Source organism: Pterocles gutturalis, unplaced genomic scaffold (assembly GCF_000699245.1).
Source record: "Pterocles gutturalis isolate BGI_N339 unplaced genomic scaffold, ASM69924v1 scaffold42128, whole genome shotgun sequence".
In the NCBI taxonomy this organism is placed as follows: Eukaryota; Metazoa; Chordata; class Aves; order Pterocliformes; family Pteroclidae; genus Pterocles; species Pterocles gutturalis.
Window position 1 is genome coordinate 15,039 of NW_010124531.1, and position 25,453 is coordinate 40,491.

Here is a 25,453-nt window from a genome sequence, read left to right on the forward strand (position 1 = left end):
ATAATTTCAGGCCCTAGCTTTAGAATATGGGATTCATACTCATAGGTCAATAGGGTGTTCCTTTTACGTTTAGTTCATTGGTTGTAGACTATTATTGTTTCAGTTACAATAATGCTCAGTGTGGTGTTAGCCTTTTCAAAACACAGAAGCATAAGTCTTTGCTCGTTTCTAGATTTTATGTATTACCTTAAAATAAGTTAGTTAAGTAGTGCAAAAATAAATGCTAAAGTTTGCTTCAGGTTTGTGAATGTAGAAGAATCACAGACTCTTATTAAAAATCTTACATTAAAATATAAAATGATACAATGAACTTTTTGCTGGTGAAACCTGTTACATTTGTCAGCTTTTTTTTTTTTTTTTTTTTTTTTTGACAAAATGCACATAACAATCATTGTCAATAAACTTGCTGGTTTTTTGGGCAGAGGTGTGCGTTAATCCTTATCTTTTTTCATCTTTTAGAACTGGATTCTAAGTGGTCACTTTTGTAACTGACTTTTTTTTTTTTTTTCCAAAGGATATTTGTTTATACTTACGATGATATGACATAATTAACATTTTATTAACCATGATGGCAACACAGACATTAAGTATAGACAACTATCAAGATGGACAACAGGTAGGTGTGTTTGTCTTTCTTTGTGAACTAAATACAGTTAGCAAGAGAAAAAAGGTAGTGACTTTTCCCTTAATGCCTGCTTTGGCATTGTTTAAGTTTCTGTTTGTGTTTGTAAAACAAGATCTTTAAAGTGATAAGATGCTATTCTTTAATACTTGGATTAAAGGTTTAGCTAATCTTTGCATGACTTTGCTTAACTTCTGCAAGAATGCTTAGATAGGGGGGTTTCTTCAGAATCTGCTCTTGATGATTTGTGTGCTTCCTAATTTTATGAAATCAAATGGACATCCTTAATATTTTGTGTCTGTGGTATTTTGGTGTTCTTATGTGTCTGCAGTTACAATAGATAGATGACATTTACGCAGTCATAGACTTGTTGGTCTTGAGCAAGTGAAGGATAAATTTATCTAGAATTACATGGTACTTTGACTACACTTAAGTTGATGCAATATGCAATATGCTGTTGAAAACTGGTAAAATACTTAAATTTCATGAGTTAGATTAGAATTGCGAGTTAGCTGGTTAATGGGCTTCCAGTATCTTGTTTGTGTTAGCAAGCAACTAGAATAATGAAACAGATATATCTGGTCATTATGTTTCTTTTTTGTACAAGGGGCTGTATATTGCAACGATTTGCATTGCTAAATTAAAATACTGTTAACTGAAGACAAGTCATGCTGGTGGCCTGTGCTCTGAAGACCCATTTTTACATTAGTATGTGTCAGCCCTAGGCACTAAATACAAGTACTTCTGTCAGCAGATGGCAACAGTGGTGAACAGTCAGAAGAAAAACAGCAACTTTTCCCATCTCTTATAAAAAAAGATGTTTATCTGAATGCAGTTTGGGATTATTGATTTTTATTGTTGTTTGCTGCTTCTATTGAAATTCTGATTTCTCCCTCTCCTCTGACCTATCTTATATCTTTTACTTTATTCCCCTAGCAAATACATGCCATACTGTGACTAGTTGATGAAAGTAATACACGTTTTTGTAAATAATGGATTGGGAAAGAGCATTTTTTTTTTCTATTTGTTTTGTATTTTAAGCTCTCAGTGACCAAGATAGGTAATGTAGGTGCCTGCTGCTTTTGTAGTTTGGAAATGGCCCACAGAAAATAGCTTGCAGTTTTAAGTGAGCTATTGCCTCCCTGTAGTGAGATAGAGCCCTAACTGAACATACTCTCTCCCTTCAAACTCTGCAGATGTGTGGCTCAACATTTATAATCACTTGTATGAGTCATCCCCTTTTATTTTGCTCCACATTCTTGTCATTAGCCAAGAAATGAGTCCATTAGTTGCTGCTTTTTTTTTTTCTTCAAGCACTCCAGCTTAAAAACCATCTATGCTCGCTGAGGAAGCTTTTTGCAAGACAAGCTGCTGTTGTGTAGGATACACTGACATTTTCTCGGTTTCTGATTTTGTTAGGCTTGGCCCCAATAGGTAATAAAGCACAAACATTTCAGTTCTCCCAGACTTCTTGTTGGGAATGGTATAAATTCATTTTGCTTAAGTTGTGTGGAGACAGACTAAATGCTACCTGAGTCGGGTTCTCTAATAGTTTCCGGAGGCCAGCTCTCCTCTCAGAGGTTTCCTGTGAGTGATGTGATACCTACTTCTCATGAGAAAAGAGGGCAGAGGATTGCATGCTGTAGACTTCCTTTCTGCAGGTGTCGATTCTGTCTGCCTGGTGATATCTAGACTAGAACAGTATCTGTCCTCTACTTGAGCTAGAACTTGTTAGGGTTAAAGTAGAAAAATAAAAATAAAAAAAAAAAGATTGCAGTGATTTCTTGTCTTTGTACAGATGTTCCCAGTGCTCAAAGGGGAGAAAACCAAGGAGTTTGGACTGGGGAGTGGGAACTATGACTTTCAGAGGTCAGGTTCCTTTAAGACCTTTTAGTCTGAAAGATACTTAGCTGGAGGTGATGGGAAAACTGCATGCAACACCTTCAAAGCACCTCAAAGGCATTACCAGCCACCTAGTGCAGTTTAGGAGATGCTGAGTAGAAGCTGTGGCTCTGTTTTTCCAGTGGTGGCAGATTGTGTAACTGTGTTAAATGGATTTGTAGGAGCAGGTAATACTGTTTTCTCAAGTAACTTGATATTCCTAAAATAATTAGTTTCTACAATATGTAAGTTTGAGTGGTAAAGGTCAGGGGAGGTTATGCTCCTGATAATTGAAAGGTTGGAGAAAGACAGAATATTTCAGTTCTTTGTAAGAAAATGTGCATTTTAATGGACAAGAAAAACTTTAGGACCTCTTTTCTTCAGTATCTTGATATAACATACAGTAAGAAATAAGAAAACTTTCCTTTCTGTTGTTTTCATCTTAAAGGCTTTCTATGCAGACATCCCGATACATTTTTTTGGTGCAATGTACTCTGGCACATTCCAAAAATAGTGACTAAAGAGACAAAATCCTTTAACATTTTATTAGTGTCTGTCATTCCCATTTTAAAGCCAAATGCTGAAACTTGAAGTGACCTTTACACTATCCATCAAAAAGTGTCAAGGATTAAAAGAGGGGGTTTGTTACTGCTTTAGCCTTTTGTGTAACTGCCAAGTCATACCAACCTTCTGGCAATTTAGTAGCCCTTTGCATTGCTATTTCCTTAGAAAACAGTACACTTATTTTATGCCAAGCATACAGATTTACTTATAACTTACTCTTTTCTACAGATGCAAGTAGTAACAGAGTTAAAAACCGAACAAGATCCCAACTGCTCTGAAACTGAGGCAGAAGGGGTGAGTCCTGCCCCTGTAGAATCTCAAACTCCAATGGATGCAGACAAGCAGGCCATTTACAGGTAGTAATAGACTCTGTTCTGTCTTTTGAAGGGTAAAGAGTAGAGGATTTTTTTTTTATTAAGTAGCTTAAAATCAGATGATCTCTTGGCTAACTATCGCAGTAGTTTGCAGGAAGGAATGAGATTAAATTAGCTTCACTGTCAGTCTTCAGCCAAGAAAAAAAACTTCCCTTTATTGTGGGATTCTTCAATTTCAGCATAGTTTTAAAGGATATTCTAAAGGTGGCTGCCTTTAAAGCACAAGTTAAATTTAGCAAGCTACTCAGGCTGTTGAACTATGGTCAGTGTTTGCTATTCTGTAGTTTTTACCTTTAATGTGAGATTTTATTTTTATTGTAATCAGATTGATCTTTCCTCCCTTTTCTTTAGGGATTAGTGATCTGTTGCCCAGTAATTAGCTCAAACTGGATTAAATGTTAATGTATAAACACACTAATTTGAGATTTTCCAGTGTTAAGTGCTGTGCTAAGCAGTATGCTCAGTTTTGCTGAGGTTAAGTGTTCTTTCACCTTAAGTGTTTTATAAAGATGTGATTATTACCAGTTTGCAGGTGGAAAAAAAAAAAGACCAAAAACCTGAAGCAGAAAGATGCATTAACTCATTTACAGGCTTGTGCTAACAAAATAATGTTCTGCTCTGAGCATGATTTCATAGGAGGCCTCTACAGCCTGGGTACTATTCTCAGTTATGTAAAGGTATTTGTGATGTATAAATAAGGCCTACACTGAAGAATAAATGGAATTTTATCAGATTTTATTTCATAATTTGAATCTGCATTCATCCTATTTGTAAATCCTAACCCTTATTTCTAATTATATTAATGTATCTCTTGCCACTCAATTACAGTGAATTAAATAGTATTATAACCTTTTAGTTTGTGATTGTTCTCTTATTTAAATATACATATTTTACTGCTTTACTTACCTCTAGAGTGTGTGGTAAATCAAAATGAAAAAAACCAAAACTTTCATTGTCTTTTCTATAGCCAGTGGTGTTATACACCGTCTCTTCCAAGACTTGTCTTTCTGTTTCTTACATAAGTGACTATTACCTTACATGAGCTAGATGTCTTACTTTTCAGTGGTGTACATATAAGTGAAAATACTTATTCACGTATTTTAACTTTCACTCTAGGCACCCGCTTTTTCCCTTGTTAGCACTATTATTTGAAAAATGTGAACAATCTACACAAGGCTCAGAAGGCACAACTTCTGCTAGTTTTGATGTAGATATTGAAAATTTTGTAAGGAAGCAGGAGAAAGAAGGAAAACCCTTTTTCTGTGAAGATCCAGAAACCGATAATTTGGTGAGTTTAAGATGTTTCTTTTATTTCTGAAACATTCATCACATTTGCGTCTTCTTCCTAATTTCTGTTCTCAACTTGTGCTTGTAGTTTCTCCTCATGTTTTTCTTCTTACAAGATATTCTTCTTTATGTTAACACTGAGAAACATTTTTTTAAAATTTCTTCTGACCCCTTTTTTCCCTGTAGACTAACATTGGGCCCTTCACAGTTGTTTCCCATTCTAAACTGGCTGAGGCCAATATCTTAGAGACAAACAGAAACATATGCTCGCCATAGCCAGGTTGACTCTGCAAATCAGTTTTAGATTGTCAAGTGTATAACATACATTTATCAAAAACATGTGATCGATGTAACTTTTTCTGGGTCTTTTTGTTGTGTTTTGTTGTTTGTTTGTTTGTTTTTAATCAGGGTTCATCTAGTTGATGTGGGAAAAGACCTGTTATAAGATGAACTTGGAAACTCTTTAGCATGTTCAAATCTTTTCTTGCATGCTACTTTCTCCTTTAGACTTTCTGAAAGTCCGTCCTGTGATGAAACTGTGGTTTTCCCAGTCCCTTAGTCTCCCTCTTGAATCACATCTCCAGAGAGCATCTCTCTTGGCATGCTACTTTCTAAACTGTTTACCTGCCTTCATGTCTTCAGAGTCATGTTGCAACTAGATTTTCTCATATTTAGGAGTGTTAGAATTATAGGGGTCAAGTGTTTTGTTTAATTTTTGAAAACCTGTTCCTGTAAGGGAACTGTGTAATAAAACAAGTCTTCATCCTTGAGTCTACCATATAGGAGAAAAGGCTACTTAAATTATTGAAGTTCACAAACAAAACTAAATTGATGGGAGGTTGTAAACAACAGAAATGGTAATGTTTTAAAGTTGATATCTAGAAAGATTTATGTGGGCAAATAAAGTTCTGTGTGGGAGACTAAGGTAGTGTACCCGGAGAAAACTCTTAAACAACACCAAGACATAAACAAGAAAAAAATCTGAGATGCAGTGAAGAGCATGTTAGGAGGGGCACAAAAAGGGGTCAATTTTGGCTGCTTTTGCAAGCAGCCTAAATAGTCATTTTTTATAACTTGATTTCCTTCCAAGCATGTTATGACCAATCATTAATGTACTTAAGTTTAAATTATGTATGAAAAATAAAGCTATAGGTGTGTCTATGTATAATTAGACCAGTGTGAGGCTAAAGAAGACAGCAGGCAGTATATTCTAGAGTGAGACAAGATTTTACAGCTCTAGCTAAAGAGGGATAAAAAGTTACCTTCTCAGCTACTTGTTACATGCTTTTAACTGAAGGTTACAGTGCCCAGGACTTAAATATCTTAATATATTGTATCAATTATCTTAGTCTATATAAATATAAAAATCATCTTAGATTAAATTTTCTTCTAAGATGGATCAAGTTAACATAATTCACTTTGCACTAGTCCACCTGCAAGAGTGCTTTCAAAAAGTTCTTTTAGGGCTTTGGCTGTGGAGCTGTTTGTCTTGCAGAAGCTTTTATTTTCAGTTTGGAAACTTTTGGAGGCTCAAATAAGGTTTTTAGTTTTGGGTTGTCTTCTAACACAGTGCCTTTCAGAATGATGGGAAAGCTGCTAAAGGAGGATACATAGTATGATACATAATGATACTCACACTATTAGTGTCAAGATTCTCAGTTTATTAATGGAGAACTGAAGAACAGGTGTTCGCCTCTTTGACCAAAGTTACAAATAGAACAGAATTGAACCCCCAGAATCTCAATATCGTAGTCATTAGATCTTTGTGGGCAAATTTTGATGCAGCTTACCTGAAAAATATTTATTGATACAGTGACTTATTTTTCAAAGTAGAAAGAAGCATTGACATACTTACTAAAACAGTTCCATGAACAAACCCTGTAGCAGAATGACTCTTGTCACTATAGGAATTAAAAATAGAATATGAAAGAAGAAAAAGAAAGGCAAGGGGAAATAAAAGAGAATTCTCTTCTATAGTTACTGCCCTAGTGTGAGCATGGGTGTTTTTTAATTATTTGTTTAGTTTGAAATCTGAGTGGTATAATACTACATTTTGTCTTACATTTGTAAACAGAAGTATGTACTTCAGAATGGTTATAATGAGATGGTCTGTCTGTGAAGAGTATGGCTGTTCCATTGGGGTGCAGAAATCCTTGTAGATTGAGGGCCATTGATACCATCATTTTAGATCTTTCTTGAACAGGAAAGCGCTCCGGCATATTTGAGAGGGGAAGGAGAAAGTGTATTGTCAGGATAGAAGGAGATAAGTACTTTAAAGAGCCATTAGTTTCTGAGGAAGACTAAATCCAGGCTAAAAACTGCAGTTCATCATGGATGCTAATTTGCATATCTACCAAATTTGGCAGGGCCTGTGGTTGTTAAAGAATGACTTGCACACAGAGTTCCTCAAATAACATACCAGTTTCAGGATCTTGTGGTTTGACTTGGGTATCTAGAAAGTTGACTACTAGGAATGCTTATAATTTTGGAATTGCTTCTTTCTTTATCCCTTTCACTCTGTATTATGTTTGGATTTTTGTTACTGCCATCAGTGACACCTCTGGAGTGCTGCTTGCACATCTGCTGTGAAGTTGAAGACAGCCATAAAATTTTCCATGGCTCTTTCTTCAAAGACTTTTTTGAATCTACTTGCCTCCGATACGTTACTCAAAAATGAGAGTTAGTTCTGTTCTGCATGAAGCAGGTCTGCTGTCTTGCTAAGCCTCAGGTTATTTTCTTCATTTGAAACTCTCTGAATTAAACACAAATATACTGTTTTCCCTTATGTCCCAATTTATTTTCAGAAGCACATCTGAAATCTAATAGTTGGAATGAGTAGTTCTGGCTCAGTGAATGAGGAAAGAGCAATGAATGTGGTTAAAATCTTAATTTTAGTAAAGCTGTTGACTTCGTCTCTTATAATGCTTTCATAGACAAACTGATAGAATATGGTCTAGATAAATGAGTGGTGAGATGAACTGAAAACTGGGTGAACTGCTAGGCTCGAAAGATTGCAGTCAGCAGCCTGAAGTCCAGTTGAAGGCTAGTCATAAGTGGTGTACTCCAGAGACTGATACTGGAACCAATACTGTTAAACATCTTCATTGATGACCTGGGTGATGGGACAGAGTGTGCCCTCTGCAAGTTTGCAGATGTTGCAAAACTGGGAGGAGTGGCTGATGGCCAGGTGGCTGTGCCACCATTCAGAAGTACTTTGTCACTTTTGGAGAAATAGGCAAATGGGAATCTCATGGAGTTTAACAAAGGGAAATGCCGAGTCCTGTACCTAGGGAGGAATAACCCCATGCACTGGTACCCTGTGGGGGCCAAACAGCTGAAAAGCAGCTTTATGGAAAAGGACTTGACAGCAATGCATCCTTGCAGCAAATAAATTCAGTATACTTGGTCTGCGTTAGGAAGAGCATTGTCAATGGGTCCAGGGACGTGATCCTTTCTCCCTGTTTGGCACTGGTGGGACATGTCAGGAGTGCTGGGTACAGTTCTGGGCTCCCCACTGCTAGACATAAACATACTGGAGTGAGTCCAGCAAAGGACCAAAAAGGTGATTAGGGGACTGAAGCACCTCTCATATGAAAAGAGGCTTGGCTAGCTGGTACTGTTTAGCCTGAAGCACTGAAGGCTTGGGGGGATATTATCAGTGTATCTAAATACCTAATGGGGGAAAAAAGTAGACAGACTGTCTGACTCTTTTCAGTGGTGCCCAGTGAAAGGGCAAGATGAAATGTAAATAAATTGAAACACAGGAAGTTCCATTGAAACATAAGAAAAACATTTTTACTGTAAGGGTGATTGAATACTGGAGCAGGTTGTCCAGAGGTTGTGGAGTCTCCGTCAGGGCATATGGCCCTGAGCAACCTGCCCAAGTTGACCTTGCTTTGAACAGGGAGGAGGTTGGATTTAAAAAATCTCCAGAGGTCCCTTCCAACCTCCACTATTCTGTGGCTTCTGTGAGCCTTCAAAGATTGGTTTCAGAAAGATCCTGCATGCCTTGGCCTGCTTCACGTGCTTTTGGTTGTAAACAAACGTTCTCTCAGATCTAGCTTACTGTGGTTGTAGATGGGCCTGCTGTGTTCAAGTAGTCCTTTCTGCCGATTGACTTGTCTGTGATTTTAGTGGTGACAAAGTCTCTTGGCTTAGGTTTGAGATGGATGAGGAAGTTATTTGTTTATGTCTTGTATTCCATGGCTGCTGAGGTCAGTACTATCTTAAACTGGAACGACATTGCAAAATCAAAAGTCTTTGGCGTTGAACTCCTGTTCTGTAGTCATATTGTTAGCTGTGACTTTCTATTACTAGATACCAGATGAAATCTGAGTGTGACTTGTACACTGCCTGTCCTGAAGGCTAGGGCCTCTCAACAGCTGACATTCTGACAGGCTGTTCATTTTGTCAGAGGCAATGAGTAGTAGAGCAGAAGAGTCTTGTCAAGTTGTGAAAAAACTAGTATGGTTTCCAGTCTCTTCTTCAGTTTGGAATATTGGTGCTTGCACAGAGAGGGCTGTAGCTAGGCAGTTTTTTCTTCCCTGTGTCACATAAATATCTTTATATAGATTAAAAAATCTCTCTTCCGTAGACGGGGATTCTAATACTGTGCACCTTTGTTATATCTTCTGTTCTTGCTGTCCCTCCCTTTTTAACTCCAGTGTTAAATCAGCCATTCCCTTGAAATGAGAAGCTAGTGAAGACTGATAATTAGAAGGAGCCAGAAGGGTGGAGCAAGTGAGCCAGACAACTGCTTGATTTCCACAGTGCTCTTATGTGACCCCAGCAGAGCTGAACAAATAAGGTGTAAAAGCTTGCTCAGTAGCAATCATTCAACTTGAAGCCAGAGCTAAACTGAGATGAATTGAACATTATAGTACTATAAAGAATGAAACTCAAGTCCTATCTGAAAAGAGTTGCAGACCTGTCTACAGAAAGGAAATTGGCCACTAATTCAGCTGTTTTAGTTTTTTTTTCCTTTTACTTCTTTTGGAAGTGGCATGTAGAACTCAAATACACTGCACAGTTTTTGTGACGGAGCTTAAACTAATGGCTCCAAAACAGCAGAATATCATTTTGGGCTCCATACTGCCAATAGGCTACTTGACTAGATAACAGAAATTGTGAAGGGTCACAGACACTGGCCTCTTACAATCCTGACAGTGTTTCACATTGTACAATAAGAATATTTTAAAGGAAATGTTTGGTTTTCACCCAGAGGACTACAGAATGTTAATCTGGACAGCACAGGCATTAGGTCAGTTTCACCAGAAAGGAAGTTCATTAAGAGCAGTGTGAGGTTGTTCTGACTTGAGTAGCTCTTGGTAAGCTATGGTACTACATTAGTAGTATAAAGGATTTCAGCACTGGGAAAGACAGGTAGCATCCACCTGAAACTTAATTTTAAGGATATCCATATACTGCTAAACCTGGCGTGTAAACCAAGTTTCAATTCTTTTTTGTTATTTAGATGGAGGGATTCCATTCTTTCTAGCTAGCCACTGCAACAGCATCAGTTGGTGATCTTGAAGCAGCATGGCAAAGAGTCATGGTCAACACAGAAATAATGTTACTAGGCCTTTTACTTTTGCAGTGTCTTTCCCAATTCTGACTTAGTCAGACACATTGTCAAGATAGGGTGTTTGCAGTGAAATAGATGAGAATACATCTATAAATATTGATGGCTTCTGGATCAGGTTAGAACTTTGGTATTAGGCTTCAGCATATTTAGAAGAGCAAGAATTTCTCAGAAGAGATTGTCAGAATTTGGGAAGAGGTGGAAAAAATGGCACTTTCTTGTGTAAGTTTTTTTTTTTCCCCTTGAATGAATTTTTAAGGTACTCTCTGAAATGACTTGGATGAAGTATATTTTTCATTTAATTTATCACTGTGTTTGTATTCTTTTTCTATATGTGCGTTCATGTAATAGAGTCAGCAATGGTTTGCTTTCAAAACCTGCAGCACTAAAAAAACCCACAAAACTGTTGTGGCTTTCCTGCAGTGTGAAGTTTCTGTTGTTGGAACTTACTTTGTCTGAGAGGTGTATAAGATGCCTCTCTTCCTTCCAAGAAAGAGCATATCACAGGAAAATGCAAAGTTCAATTCTGAGAGCTGTTGGAAAAAAAACAGAAGCTCCAGTGCTAGCTCCTAGACAGATTTTTATCAGGTTGCTCTTGAGATGTAGGAAGTCTTGACATTCTAGATATGTCTTTACTTTTAACACAGATTCATCTTCAGTCAGAAGAGGTAGTTGTCTTTGGACTGAAACTCTCCCAGGAGTTCTGGTCCATCCCTAATAAATACACAAAGAAAGTGGCTTTTCTGTGGTAGTTCCATGTTTGCTCTTCAGGAACTATTGGCCCCAGGCAGAATTTTGAAACTTTTCCCTTCCAACTTCACTGGCTCTGACCACGCAGGTTAGACTATTCAGAGAGGTAAAAGAGAGAGGTACAAGCTTATGATTTTTCGCAGCAAATATTTAGCTCATATAGATACACATGGTACAGCATATTATTGGAGCCAGAATTATCCTCTATCTTGGAATCTCTTCTATAGGTTTCTTCTGTTTTTCAGCAATTCTGTTCTCTTTTCTGATTCTCGGTCGCTCATCCTGTCTGTGTCTCCATTGATCTTCTCTGAACTTGATGTAAGTGCTGATTAGCTGCAAGAAGTGCTGCAGGCCTCCCCTTTTCAAATCCTAGTCCCTGTGGGAAGGAAGTGGAAGCTGTAGGTTGTGCTCATGTTTTACTTACTAGACTGGAATTGTGCTTTCTTTCACAGAAGTTTGACTTCCTCCATATCTTTTTCTATTGTTACTTTGCATCCACCTTAGTCCTTGTATCACGCATTGAAGTATGTTCAGCTATATACCCATGACATGAAGTAACATCTGTTGGAGCTCCTTATCCTTTGGCCCCTTATCCTTTGACATCTCTATCTCATTTTCACAGATAAAACAGATCTTGGAATGAAACCAATGAACCAACTTCTTTGTTCTCCATTAGTATCCTTTTGTGCTTAGGACTTAGATTCCTCCATATCTAAGAAGTTGTTTATCATGAGTGTTTGCAGATAATTTTTAGAGCTTTCACAGATTACATTAGGTTTTAAGACAGTCAGTACTTAACACTGTTGCTTATTGTTAACCCAGCCACTGCATAAACATCATGTTGCCTCAGGATGGTTCCTACCTCTTGTATAGCTTCTGTCTAGAGTAAACTCTTCTCATATATGGGGGGCTTCTTTAATTTCTCCACGTTCGTGGGACCATAGGATGATTCAGTTTGGTTTGCAACCTCAAGAGGTCTGTAGTGCAACCTCCTGCACAAAGTAGGGTCAGCTGCGAGGTCAGAGCGGGTTACTTATGGCTGTATCAAGTCTAGAAGCAATACAAAACAAGAGGTGTTAAATATGCTCTCACTTATGTATTTGAACAGGACACTGCCTATTTTGAAGACCCTCGAGTTTTTTCTTTTGTTTGGCATAAGGATTTTTGGTCAGTACCCTCTTCTCAAAGACTATCCTGTTGAAGTTTCACTTGTGTCAGGAAAAGTTGTAGTGGTGGTGAAGCCAGCTGATGTCATTTAAATATTCTTGACTGAAAAAGCCATACTTTTGTATTTCTGAAAAGTGTTCTTACTATTGTAATGTGCAGAACTGTCTCATAAACCTCTAGTCATACCTTTTCTAGCTATGTCTTTTAGCTGGGGCCTCAAAATAGGGGAGAGAGTTTATCAAATCAAAACAAATAAAAACAAAAAAAACCCACTCTCCCAGACTTTGTGTTCTTCTCCTGAAGACCTAAATCGCCCCAGAAGGATTTGCTCAGGAAGGTAGGTGAGCTGTGAATGTACATATTTTACTTGTTATCTTGCAAATGAGAAGTCATTTGAGTGAGAAGATTATTTGTCAGCATATGGAGATTCTTTCGTATATGCTGTCTACATATGTATTTTCTATAAGCTTATGTTATGTGCCCTGAAGTCCATAAAAGATTGTAGATAAATGTTTTAGATAAACACAGGTTAGATGGGGATTATGATTAAGGTAGTGCATAGGGTGTTCTGTGCCCTTTGCAACACATGCTTGCATGGCAGGACATAGGCACAATCTAAAGCATTTTTCAGGGCTAAAGATTTTTAATATACTATATATGTGAATATGGTCTGGATAGCAGTTTTAGCAAAAACTGGAAGATTTTCAGTAATGTTTCTTTCTCTGCTTAATAGTTTATTGTTATATTTACAACAGTTTTAACAAGATACATCTCTCATGGTTGCTTCCATCTTTGTGCATTTCTCTAAAATGGTGCTCTAGGTTTATTTCTACAGCTGAAGAGGCTGAATCAATTGAGTTATAAAAATTCATTGTTCTGTGGCATATTCTACTTAGTAGCACTAAATAACCAAAACATGGTTGTAGATTTTTAAGGTATGCCTTTTAAGAACATAGGGCTGAAGTATTACTGCTGCTATGATCTGTCTGGAAACATTTCTTGGTGTTTCCTTTGTTCAACATAGGTGATTTTTATCAGGAATTCTTGATTATTTTTTTTTTCCTGTTTCAAGGAAAAAGTGAACTTCTGCCAACAAATTTAAGTTTGGTCCATCCATGCTGCAAGAGAGCAGGAGCCATATGGCCACAATTAGTTCAGTTGTAAATGAGTAAATAAGTCCTGGTGACAGGCATGGCATATTTAGCAAGTTTTGTTTGCTGTCCTAACCACAGTAGTGCAGCTTCCTGTAAGAGTAATGTGACTGTGTGTGGCTCTGCAGAAACCTGGATAGTGTTACTAATTCTTGGTTTATGGTTAATTTTGACTTTAATTCAATGTTCACTTCATGTATCAACCATCAATTTGAAACTAAATCTAAGCTGAGGAAAGGACTTTTATTTTTCCTCTGAACAAATGCTGATAAATTAATAATACACCATGAGTAATGGTTTCACCAGAAAAAACCCCTCCTGACTGAGCAAAACTAATCACTAATGTGGTCAAATATTAAGTACCCAAAGGCATGTTTTTGTTACCTCAGCTTTAGCTGAATGCTTAAGTCATTCACTAATATACGTGCTCTGTTGGTCTGCCACACATGAAGAACTTTATAATTTAAGCTTTTTTTCTCACTGAAACTCTTTGGCTATTGCAGAACAATTGTTAATAATTCTGTAAGGAGCAGAATACCTTCAAACATAGATGACCTTTGTTTTGTTTTAAAATCTTGTTAATTTTGCATTGTTTAACTTGGTTGTGTTTAAAGGTACTTAAACACCGTTTAAACAGCAACCGCTGATGAGGGCTGTTTTAGAAGATTGCTGTTTTATATACCTCAGCGCTGGACCATTGCACTTATTATTTCAAAGGCTTTTGATGTCATAGGTCGTAAGAATTACCAAATTTTAATTTGGATCAACTGCCTCAAGTCTGCAGCTCAGATTTTTCTGCAGCTGTGCTTTTAGAGAAATGGGGTTTTTTTCCTTTTTAGCCCTGAGAAGGGATAAGATTTCTTTTTTTTTTTTTTTTTTTGTTATCACTTCAGATTTTTTCTTTTTGTTTATTTTAACATACAATTTTCTACACTGGGTGAGTGTCATACAACTGGAATACCTTCTACTGAAAAAAAAAAGGGAAAAGATTTGTCACAATGAAAGCTAAAGTCCTCATGGTGAAGAGGGGAGTACATGCAGAATTTTGCCTGCCTTGATCTCCTTCAGGTGATTTGAAGAAAGGCAACTTCATCTCCCGGTTGGCTTCTTTAGTTAGAAGTAACAAGTGACTTATTTAGTAAGCTGTCACTTCTGATCACTGGATTCAGTGGTCTGGCCAGGTAAATGACCCTTCATATAAGACAAATTTTTCCAAATAATGCTAAAATAAAGCTCTGCACTGTGTTTCTAAATTATAATCTATTCAGCTTCATAAAACTGAATGTTATTTTTCTTGGAGATCTAGCATGGCACATAAACGTTGGGGATGGCACACTGTGTAAAAAAAAAAAAAAAAAAAGTCGTTACAGTGCCAGTGTGTTATGTACATATTTGAATGTCCTGGATTTCCTACTGCTTCATGAAAATTTATACCATCTGGATTTGGTTTTAGATTTTGATCTTCTGCTGTAACCCTAACAATCACCTAAGCTATTTTTATCTAGTGTGTAATACCATTAGCTATCCAAACTTAACGAGTCTTTTTCTCACAGTAGGCATAATAATTCTCAGCATGTACGTATCTCCTGTACTTCAATTTTTGTTTAATCATGGATTTGTTATTTAGTGCTTTGTGTTTAATGGTTTATATTTCGGAAACAGTCTCCTCACCTGAAAGTTCTTACAAAGTTTTACCCCAGAGTTGTTAATCTTTGACATACAATTGCAGAGAAACTTCAAAGTTCTCGGACTGAAGAACTATTTCATTACTTTAAGCTTTGTTGAGCAATGTGACGCACTTTGGAACCTCTTTATTCTACTTTTATAGAAAAATAAAAGCCATTGTGTTTTTGTTATAGGTGAGATGGCAGGCCATTTTCTGTACCTTTCACCCTTCCTAGCATTTTGTGTGACAGATTTATGCTAAGCCACAGAAGGGTCTTCTCAGTGTATCTCAGATTCATCTGTATGCTTTCAGTTCTCTTGGGTCAGAGTGTAATGTGGAACTGAATCTGGTATTTCTGATATGTAGCTCGAAATGATGATTGCTTACTAAGCCTGTTCAACCATGCTCTCCAAAGAATACATGTGGATGGGATTACTGCCCTTCAGTTTGTCTTCTGTGGTATATGACCCAGAGTTGTATGATGAGGATAAAAGATCACATGGACACGCAGGCTCATTCTGCGCTCCGTGTACACCCTGACTATGCTCTGTCTTCTCAACGTGTGGCATGTGACAGAGACAAGGATTATATTTTTTGTCATGTTTTCTTTCTCCTGTATGGTAGTTTACTTGCGAGGTGGAAGTCCACAGGTTTTGTATGTAAGCATGTTCCTTTCACATTTCAGGCGTATAATGTTCAGAGCTAGAGAACTCTAGTCAGTACTTAGCAATTAGTAACTCTGCTCTAATTGAATGGTCTAAATTAACAGTTATTTTGTTTCAAATTTTTTTTTCCAATTCTCTCCCTAGATGGTAAAAGCAATCCAAGTTCTACGTATCCATCTGCTTGAGCTAGAAAAGGTTAATGAACTCTGCAAGGATTTCTGTAGTCGTTACATTGCCTGCCTGAAGACAAAAATGAACAGTGAAACTCTATTAAGTGGAGAGCCTGGAAGTCCATATTCACCTGTGCAATCTCAGGTATGTTTCAAATACAGTTAAGTGTATTTTTGCTTAGATTTCCCTAGGAAGTTTTAACTACCCTTCTGTTGCTATTAGTTTGCAAACAGTTTCTGGAGTTTCTTTCACTTTCTCAAAATTTGTAGAAAGAGATGTATTTTTTTTGTGCACACCTGTGAGCCTCTGCCTTGTGGACAAATTTGTTGAAATGTGGCAGAACAGGAGTATAATTTTTTTTTGTCTGTCTTCCTTTTATGATTTTTCCCTCAGTTCAACAAACAGATGCTCAGAATAAAACATATTGGGCATATTGAATACTTCATAGATTACTTTGAAATTGAAAGAATTAAGGTAATAACTAAAATCCTAAAGCTTTGATGCTTGCAATAAAAGGATCAGGGGTCCATTTCATCTGTCCTTTTTCCCTTGTGCTTTTGGAAAATGCTTTTCTTAGTATTTTTATACCTAGAATAATTTCTCACCTAAAATTTCTCAAGATAGTTTTATGTCTTTTCTAAGAGTTGCTTTCATGAGGGTTTTCAAATGTAATGGTTGGTGATAATGAGAAAGTTAACGTAGGTAATGATGAACTTCTAATGAAGTCTTTCTCTTTGAAGTTAATCCTGTGATTAAACTCCAAATGTATTTTTAGAGTCAAAATTACACAAGCATGCTTTATATCCTTAAAAAAAAAAAAAAAAGCAGCAAGCAACTAATTGTTTTATTTTTCTAGCAAATTCCAAGTGCCATTGCAGGCACACTCAGTCCCCAAGGGATTATGGTGCCAGCATCAGCATTGCAGCAGGGAAATGTAACTATGGCAACAGTAGCAGGTATGTCAAAGTAAAGAAAAACTGGCACCTTGGTCTTCATTTTGGTTTATTTTATAATTGTTACAAAAAATAAACAAATAGTTTTTAAAATGTGATTTAACTCTAATACCTGAAAAGTTGTTATAATACAGTTGTGTCTTACTGTTTTCGGAATGTTTGTTTAATTTATATGTGTACCAAGTATGCGTATGTGAGTGGAGGTTACATATGTGTAATATTAAGAGATCTTTCTGTGCACTGCTACTTTTGTTAAAAGACATTTCAGAGACTGCGGTAGTTTACTCTCCCTTTTTTTTTCTTTTTCTTCAAAGAAAGAATTCTGTTTGACAAAAACATGTATTACCTAAAATATTGCACTTGCTATAGTTTGGAACTACACCTACAAGTCTGTGAAATCCTTGATGTCCAAGTTGTTCTGCTACTGTGTGGAGATTACATTTGGACTGAAATGTTTTGTCTTGCTTCTAAGCAGGGTTTTAAAACAAGCAAACAGAAAAAAAACTTGTTGGCTACAAATACAGAAGAGCAATGCAGTCTGCTCCTACAGCATATACTTGCAGAGAGGTTGCCCTGAGATGCAGTATGTGCTTGGTGGCTTTGGTGTCCAGGATCCCCTATGTGTTCCCCAAGATTCTGTCACCTTAGTTGACTTGAACATCTAGGTGTCACCCAGCTGACTCCTCTAGCCCGTCAACACACATAGGTGGGGTTTGATGTTGTGACCCTTGTTGGCTGAAGAGTTAGCTCAGTTAAAACAAAACAGTAAACTATTTTATACCCTGATAGTCTTGGCATTTTCCTTTGAAAATAGATTTAGAATGCCTAAAATACAGGGAAGTATAATCAAATTTCATACAAATTTTTGTGGATGGAAAATTTTAATGTAGCAAAGAGCACATCTTACATGCTTACTAGAAAAGAATAGTTAATATATTATCAAAACTGTTGTATTGTCTGCAGTGCTGATGTGTTTGTGTGTTTAAAGAGAATAATATTTGATGGGCTTTTACTTACCTATAATCTTTGTTGCTGTTTTGTTTTAAGGGGGGACAGTCTATCAGCCAGTTACTGTGGTCACTCCACAAGGTCAAGTGGTGACACAGGCACTGTCACCTGGGACTATTCGGATCCAGAACTCTCAGGTTCGTTTTATGGCTTCACATAATAGTAATTCTGGGTTGAAATGAACCTTGCTGTTTTTAAGAATTTTTGTTTAAATTTGACATGCTGCCAGAATGAGTTCTGTGTACACACACATAGTAACTAACGTAAAATTAATGCAAGCAATGTTGTAGGAGTTACAAGTTGCATAACATGGCATAAGGTCCCAGACAGATCTCCCTTACCACAACAGGTCCTCGTAGTTCCTACCTGTTAAATACTTTTTTTACTGATGGCAGAAAAGTGTAGGTACATGGATTTAAAAACAAACAAAACCAAAACAACAACCCACATCCAAACCCAACAAACAAACAAAAAAGCCCCACCAAACCAAAACACATTCTGAATTAAATAGACATTTTTCAATGATTAAAACTTTTATAATTTTGAACTAGGTTTATGGCTGGATAGGCTTACTATATTGCATTATGGTGCCACGCTGCTGTTGTCAGAAATTTGACTTTTTATCATGATGGCAACCACTAGTACCGTGAAACTGTATTTCACAGTTTATGCATGTTGAGAAGCATTTTGCTGTAAAACCTTCAAAATACTCAGGTGAAGCTATGGGAGATCCTCACATTGGGCTTATTATATCAAACCATAAAAGATAAAGGTCAGCACTCTTTTTTGGGGTGGCTCTTAAGAGTTGGATCTGGAGAGCTCAAAGAAACAACTAAGGAAAGGGAACTGTGAAAACTAGACCATCTTCAGTTGTGGAAAACCTTGCTAGCTTTCTCTTGGAGCAGGAAGTGGTAAATCAAATCTTCCAGGAATCCAGAGTCAGTTAAAAATGTGAATGAAGAGCTACCATCTCCACAGCATAAAATCTCTTGGTAATTGCTGACTCACTGTCTTCTCTTCTTCCTTCTTCTGACCTTCCAACAGAAAAGTATGCTTAGAGTATTTTTGTCTTCTGTTTATTGTCAGTAGCATATACATTCTTGACTATATTCTTCCCTAGAATGCATGCACATTCTTGACTATATTCTTCCCTGGAATGCATGCAGTTCTGTCCTCAGATACCTTTCAGAAAGACATGTAAAATTACTCTTCTAGGCTGAAGAGTTTTTGAAGAAAAATGCTTTTTATACCTCTGAAAAAAGTAAAATACTGAGTGGAAAATAATGCCTATAGCCTATAAACAAAAAGAGGACTTGTCTTTATCTGTGGCTACTCTTGATGTTAGTAGGAATCTCCAAACCCACCTATACGTAGGTTTGGAACTGTGTTCCTTTTCAACCATAGGAAATCCTTCTTCAAATTCCTCTCTTTCAGTGTTTCAAAATGCTGGTAGAGTGAGGTAGGGGAAGAATAGTAGGGGAGAGCTATTGAAAGTTCATTATAAAGCCTCCATATACAAGCAGATTATTTAGAATGTAGATCATTATTTTGGAAATAAAAGTATGCTCCAAATATATATTTGTTGTAATTTGATACGTTAAACCTCGTTTAAAACCTGTTTCATACAGGACATAGACATAATGAGTGGCTTGAAGAAGTCGCTCCAAATTGTCTGAAAAACCTGTTTTAGAATTATTTCAGTTGTAATTGACTGAGATATAATCTCATATGCAATTTATATGCTGTTTCTTCTTATCTCTGTGTAAGCATTTAAGTGTTCCCTCATTTTCAGATAACTGATGTGCAAATGATTTGGTGTATCCGTAGGAAGCGACAAAGAAAGCAAAAGTGAGAAAGAAATATTAACCTTTAGGAAAATAATGTGTTGTAAGGTGAATTAAGGGTTTTACCATATATATCTTCTTGCTCTTTGAGAATTTAGATGCATTTGTTTCACAGTGTGTTTTAACATCTTTGTTTGCAACTCTAGCATAATAATTAATTTTACTTGAAGTCCTTTGTTTAAGTCTTAAATCAGTACTATTTTACAACTTCCATAGTTGTTTATGTGTGTCCACAGTGAGTATATTCAGCATTGTATTTTTCAATTGCTTTTTCATATGTGCAAATGACTACATAGGGTGACGAGGCAATCAGATCCCTAGGGTAGTTTAGATTAGTACAGAGGATCATTAACCTGACGTGAACTATACAGGTGGATTTTATTCTAAATTATAGTAAATCAACATTTGGATATTGTCACAAGATTACGTACACAGCCTGATAGCAGCTGTAATTCTTACAACAGAAATTACATGAAATGTGAAAACTACAGAAATCTGATACAGCATTTTCCGTGGATAAAGATATTTTGGAATGCTATTGTAGGAGAGCTGCTGTTGTCTTCCATAGCAAATAAAGTAGCTTTTTTTAATCAGCATGCCTCAAGCCTAATTTCTTTTAATTCATTCTATAAATGACTTATTCATACATTGATACAGAATACTGCTATTACTATGTTAACTGCCTTATTTCTTCTAAAATTATATGTGCAGCTTCAGTTGCAATTAAACCAAGATCTAGGCATCTTGCATCAAGATGATGGCTCATCAAAAAATAAAAGAGGAGTTCTTCCCAAGCACGCTACAAATGTGATGAGATCTTGGCTTTTTCAGCATATAGGGGTAAGGACTGAACATGATCAGGAGTCACAGGTTTTTGTGTAACTCTTTTATGTGGTCTCTTATGATTTTGCTTCATAAAGAAGGTGAATTTATTCTGTTGTCATTTTCGCTTTTCCCTGAAGTCATTTGGAGTAGTTCCACAGCCTAATGTGGGTAGATTTTATTATTATTTTAATAAATATGTTACATTTGTACTTCATGATCTCAATAAATATTGTTAAAAGGGATCTTTCTTTATTTTATTGTGTTGAGAACTTAATGCTCTTCACACCCTAGTTTGTGGCACAAGGAAAAATAGTTCAGTCTGTGTTCTGTGGGTTTTTTTTGTAGAAGAGAATTTAAAATTTTCTGGCTTTATCTCCTTTCCAACAATCATTCTAATGTGTGCTAAGTGTTTTACTGTCTACTTGTGCTTTCAATAGAATGTCTTTGCTTTACATAAATACTTATCCTGAAAGGATAAATGGATCTCAAGTTATATCACAATGTTTAGTTGATTTATATTTTGTCTTTTAGAACTATTTTACAACAGACAAATGATACAGGGAATCTGCACGTATGCTTCTTATGTTATGTACACTCTCTTCATCCCTTCGGTTCAGAGTAGCTTTATTTAACTAGAAAATGCTTGTTAATACTCTCATATGACATTGCCCTTAGACAGCATAGCTAATCAGATCTTATCACATGCTGTGTTGGCTAGGGATCACGCTGTTTAATAAAGACTGTCAGCCATGAGCAGCTTTTTCTTCTGAATTACACATCAGCAGTTTAATGGTATCATATACACTTTGAAGGATAAAATGAATTTTGCGTAGTAAAGCACTCTTTGTTAAATGATTTTTATCTATAAAAGTTTGTGAGGTTTCTAAAGTTTGGTTTTTAATGAGTCAGATGGTCTTAACCTAGCAGCTTTAATCATTTGTAATAAAGGAGTCCTTATTTTTGATGAGGAGATGAAACAAGCTTATGCCTTTTTGGTTTGTTCTTTTGTCCTGTTTAGCATCCATATCCAACAGAGGATGAGAAGAAGCAGATTGCAGCACAAACAAATCTGACACTACTCCAGGTTAACAACTGGTAAGAGCAAAAACTTACCTAAGGTCTGTCATTATCTCCACATGCTTACAAAACAGAGAAATAGTTAAGAGTATGACTTGGACATCTGGAGTTCCACTTACTGTGGAACTTACTGCTCTGATACATAAGCATAGTATTTTTATAGTAAGGTATAATAATACTTGTGCCATTTAAATTATATAAGGACTCCAGAAAACTTTGCAATATTGAGGAATTACATTCTGTTCTATTGCTGAAAGAGATGGAAGGACTTTCATGTCTCCTGCAAGTAAAGAAATAGAAGTTTAAAGGTGTTTAGTGACCTAAAGCTCTGAAAAGTGTTCTCTGGTAACCATGGTTGCAAATATTTAAGAATTTAGTGTCAACAGATATTCATTCTGCTCTTGTATCAAGGGATGTTATCCTCTGAGCAGTGATCACAGAATCACAGAATCACACAGAATCACAGAATGTTAGAGATTGGAAGGGACCTCGAAAGATCATCTAGTCCAATCCCCCTGCCAGAGCAGGACACCTAGAATAGAGAGTGTCAGTACCTCAAGTACTCTCGTTGATGGTTCAACACATTTTAGTGTGCCTTATCTTCACTAGAGGTTTAAGATAATACAGAAGAGAGCAGCGCGGGTGCCAACATGCATCCTATTCTGCTTGTTGTATTGGTTCCCAAAATTATGGCAGCTAAATCCGACAGGGATCCTCCTCAGTTTTCAAAGATGACACTGGCTGCATGGCTGCAGAGGGATCCAGTGGGGAAATACTCAAGACAGTAGCAGCACACTGCTTCCAAAAGTGGAACAGTGTTACTATGCCTGTGTAACACGGTAGTAATGGAGCTCTATGGTACTGGGATCCAACTAATGTCTCTGAAAAGCATTACACCATGTGGACCTGCCAGCTGAATCTTACTTCCTTCAATTGCAGGTAAAGATGGGTCCTGGATGTGTTTTGTCAGATTTAGCAAGGGGTGCTATCCTTAGTCACAGCTCCTTGCCACAGCTAGCTATGTTGAAATTGTTCCAGTTAACTCCTGGTAGCTAAGTGAGACATGGTTTAAGTATTTTATTTTTCACTAGCAGAAAGGGGAAGGGCAGCAATTAGCATGCTAATACAAAGAAGTAAAAATCAGGGAAGAAAAAGGAATGGGGAAAGATCTGAAAAATGTGTTTGCTATTTTCTCCTGGATCAGGAACCAGACCTTGGAAAGCCAGGGAGCCTATAAAATAAGTAATGCAGGAGCTTAAGGAAGTAAATGAAACCAGACCAAACAAACTAGGTTAGGCAGGGGCTAGATTTTAGGTGAACCCTAATGAGAGGAGTATCAGCTTTCTGAGCTGTGCTGTCAGCAAGTTTTGTGGTGCTTAGTTTTTTTAATAAGATCTTGAAATGTACATCTGTCATACTGTCTGGAGAATTTCCCTTTCTGAGGTGGGGGAAAAAATGCTGCTAGCAGCAAAATGATAGAGGTACTTTCTTAGCTAGTTCGCCAAAATCAAAGGATGCCAGTGTTCTAGAAGAAGTTTTACACGTTAAAAAGAATGTCAAGCCAAGTTGGCAGGGAGAAGATTTTTCTATTCATAATTTATTTTTCCTGCTGCATACTTTGTGAATCTGAGTGAGAGATAATTTACAGCTAGCTGGTCATAAGTACTTCTTGCCTTTGATTGTGTTTAGGTTTATCAATGCTAGAAGGCGAATTCTTCAGCCGATGCTGGATTCCAGTTGTTCTGAAACTCCAAAAACAAAGAAGAAAACAGCTCAGAACCGACCAGTTCAGAGGTTCTGGCCCGACTCCATTGCCTCAGGAGTTGCTCAGCAGCAATCTAATGAGCTAACAATGTCAGATGGTAAGGAGGGCTGGCTAAACCACAGATAGTAAAGTTAATTCCTCTGTAACAGGGACAGGAAGGGTTTGATGCCTTTGGGGAGAAGGGAACTGCTTGATATTTCAGTATAAATGTGGATTTAATCTGGAAAAACGTAACAGAAATGTGTCAATTTTTCCCTCTTTAAAAATTTTCTGTGTTTTGGGGGAGTATTCTATTGGAATTTATGTTGTGAGGCTGTTGCTTTTGTTTCAAAAGTTATGAAACAACAGAACAAAGGTTAGATGTGCAAGTAAGTTCAGAAGCATTGTTTGATTAGCAGTGTTAGACTGCAATTTCAGTTTCGTGATTCCTCATCTTGTTCACATTCCTTTCACTATTGCTAGAGGGACTGAGCATCTGCAATTCTATATATGTCTCATGTGTTTCAAGTTGGACATTGAGAAGCAGAGAAATGTAATAAAGCCTCCAAAGACTTTGACTGAAGTCACTTCCTTAGCATCAGATCAAACAAATAGACTCGATTTAAGAAAGATAAATAACTACTTTAATCTCAGGACCATCCTTTTTGTCCTGCTGCCTTATTCCTTTCCAGTTTGTAGCAGCTTTTCCCTCAGCCTCCGCTGGATCTGGCAACACCTTTATCCATTTAAGTGACCTTGAATCTCTATGAACACTCCCATTTTTCTGCAATTAATTAAGGTGGAATACTTCGCAGAAGTGGTCTTGTGATTACTTGACTGGAGAATTGCTGTAATGGGTGTCTGTAACACAGCTAAGTTTAAGATTCCTGGCCAACTTAATTCTGACATTTCCTGATATTTAAGTGTTTGCAACCTATATAGCTTTTATTTCCATTTGTTTTCTTCCTGTTGCTTAGAAACAAACTGTGCTATATATAAATATGTATTACTTAAAATTAGAAACCAAGAAAGATGCTAAAGTACTATGATTGTGCTTCTCCAGGTGCTGTTGTTACAATTACAGCTCCAGTCAACATGAATGTAGACAGTCTCCAGTCTCTGTCATCCGATGGTGCTACTTTGGCTGTTCAGCAAGTTATGATGGCAGGGCAAAGTGAGGATGAGTCTGTGGACAGCGGTGAAGATGATGGAGGAGATCTCTCAACAACAAATATCAGTGGGCTGGTCTTGGATAACAGCGATTCTCTGCAGTAGGAAGCAAGAGCGTCTGACAAAGTGTTTAGGAAAAAGAATGAACTGACTGATTGACTGTTTTTATAGTTTGCACAGCAAACATTTTACACAGGTTTTATTTCTAATATGTTTTATATGTAGATATAGAAGGGTGCACTTTTTGTATTTCATAGTAAGCTTAAAGAGTGTTTTTGCAGGTGCAGCAACTTCTTTCAAATGTGTTTTTTCATTTCTTTTCCTCATCTCAGAAAATTATATCTAGTAATATAAAGAACCACATAAGCACCCCTTTGTTCTTTGAATTGGAAGTGCTGCAATTTCTAAAGAATAATGCCGTTTCAGTTAGTGCTGTTATTTAACACAGCTCTTGATGGGCAGGTAATGTAAATTTAAAGCATGTGACACTAGTGTGTGGAACTTGATCATTAAGTTAGATGCATATATTTGAAAGATGCTTCTGCACCTTAAAAACTGCTAGTCTGAGGTGGACAGCAACACACATAAAAAGAAAAAGTTGATGTGTGATTCAGTAGCGAATGTATGGCAATTTAAATGAGTTTAGTTTCTCTCATAGTCTGTGAGCCTGTTTATCATTTGCTATAAAAACTCCTATTTTTACCTTGCTGGGGTTATTGGATAAAAAATATTTTTATAAATTCACTAGGAATTGGGATGACGACTGTATTAAGCAGGAGGGGAGGAAAAAAAAAAGAGTTTCTGGAGGGGAAAAATAAATGTTTAGTATTCCTATTTGGAAGGTCTGAAAACTGACCAATTTAATAAACAAGCCTTATGCTAGCACTCTGATTCTCAGCTCTCCCACAGTGTTATACTATATTTGATAATAGCATAAGAAGGGCCCCCTGTTT

At 36.9% G+C, this 25,453-nt stretch overlaps 1 protein-coding gene across 1 annotated transcript; it reads left to right on the plus strand.

Moving 5' to 3' along the window:
* The first annotated feature begins 565 nt into the window (after positions 1-565).
* PKNOX1 (PBX/knotted 1 homeobox 1) lies at positions 566-25,098 on the plus strand. The gene is made up of 10 exons (XM_010078272.1): positions 566-616; positions 3,296-3,423; positions 4,558-4,729; positions 15,853-16,023; positions 16,736-16,835; positions 17,880-17,977; positions 20,396-20,524; positions 21,528-21,604; positions 23,276-23,448; positions 24,394-25,098. Exons 1-10 carry the CDS (start codon positions 566-568, stop codon positions 24,603-24,605), a joined length of 1,311 nt encoding a protein of 436 aa, XP_010076574.1. The 3' UTR covers positions 24,606-25,098.
* The last annotated feature ends 355 nt before the right edge of the window (positions 25,099-25,453 follow it).

Bases quoted from the DNA above. Each gene is read 5' to 3' on its own strand.
- PKNOX1 (XM_010078272.1), top strand. From the start codon at position 566: ATGATGGCAACACAGACATTAAGTATAGACAACTATCAAGATGGACAA. The intron at 617-3,295 runs GTAGGTGTGTTT...TCTTTTCTACAG, and splicing joins ACTATCAAGATGGACAACAG to ATGCAAGTAGTAACAGAGTT. The intron at 3,424-4,557 runs GTAGTAATAGAC...CTTTCACTCTAG, and splicing joins GACAAGCAGGCCATTTACAG to GCACCCGCTTTTTCCCTTGT.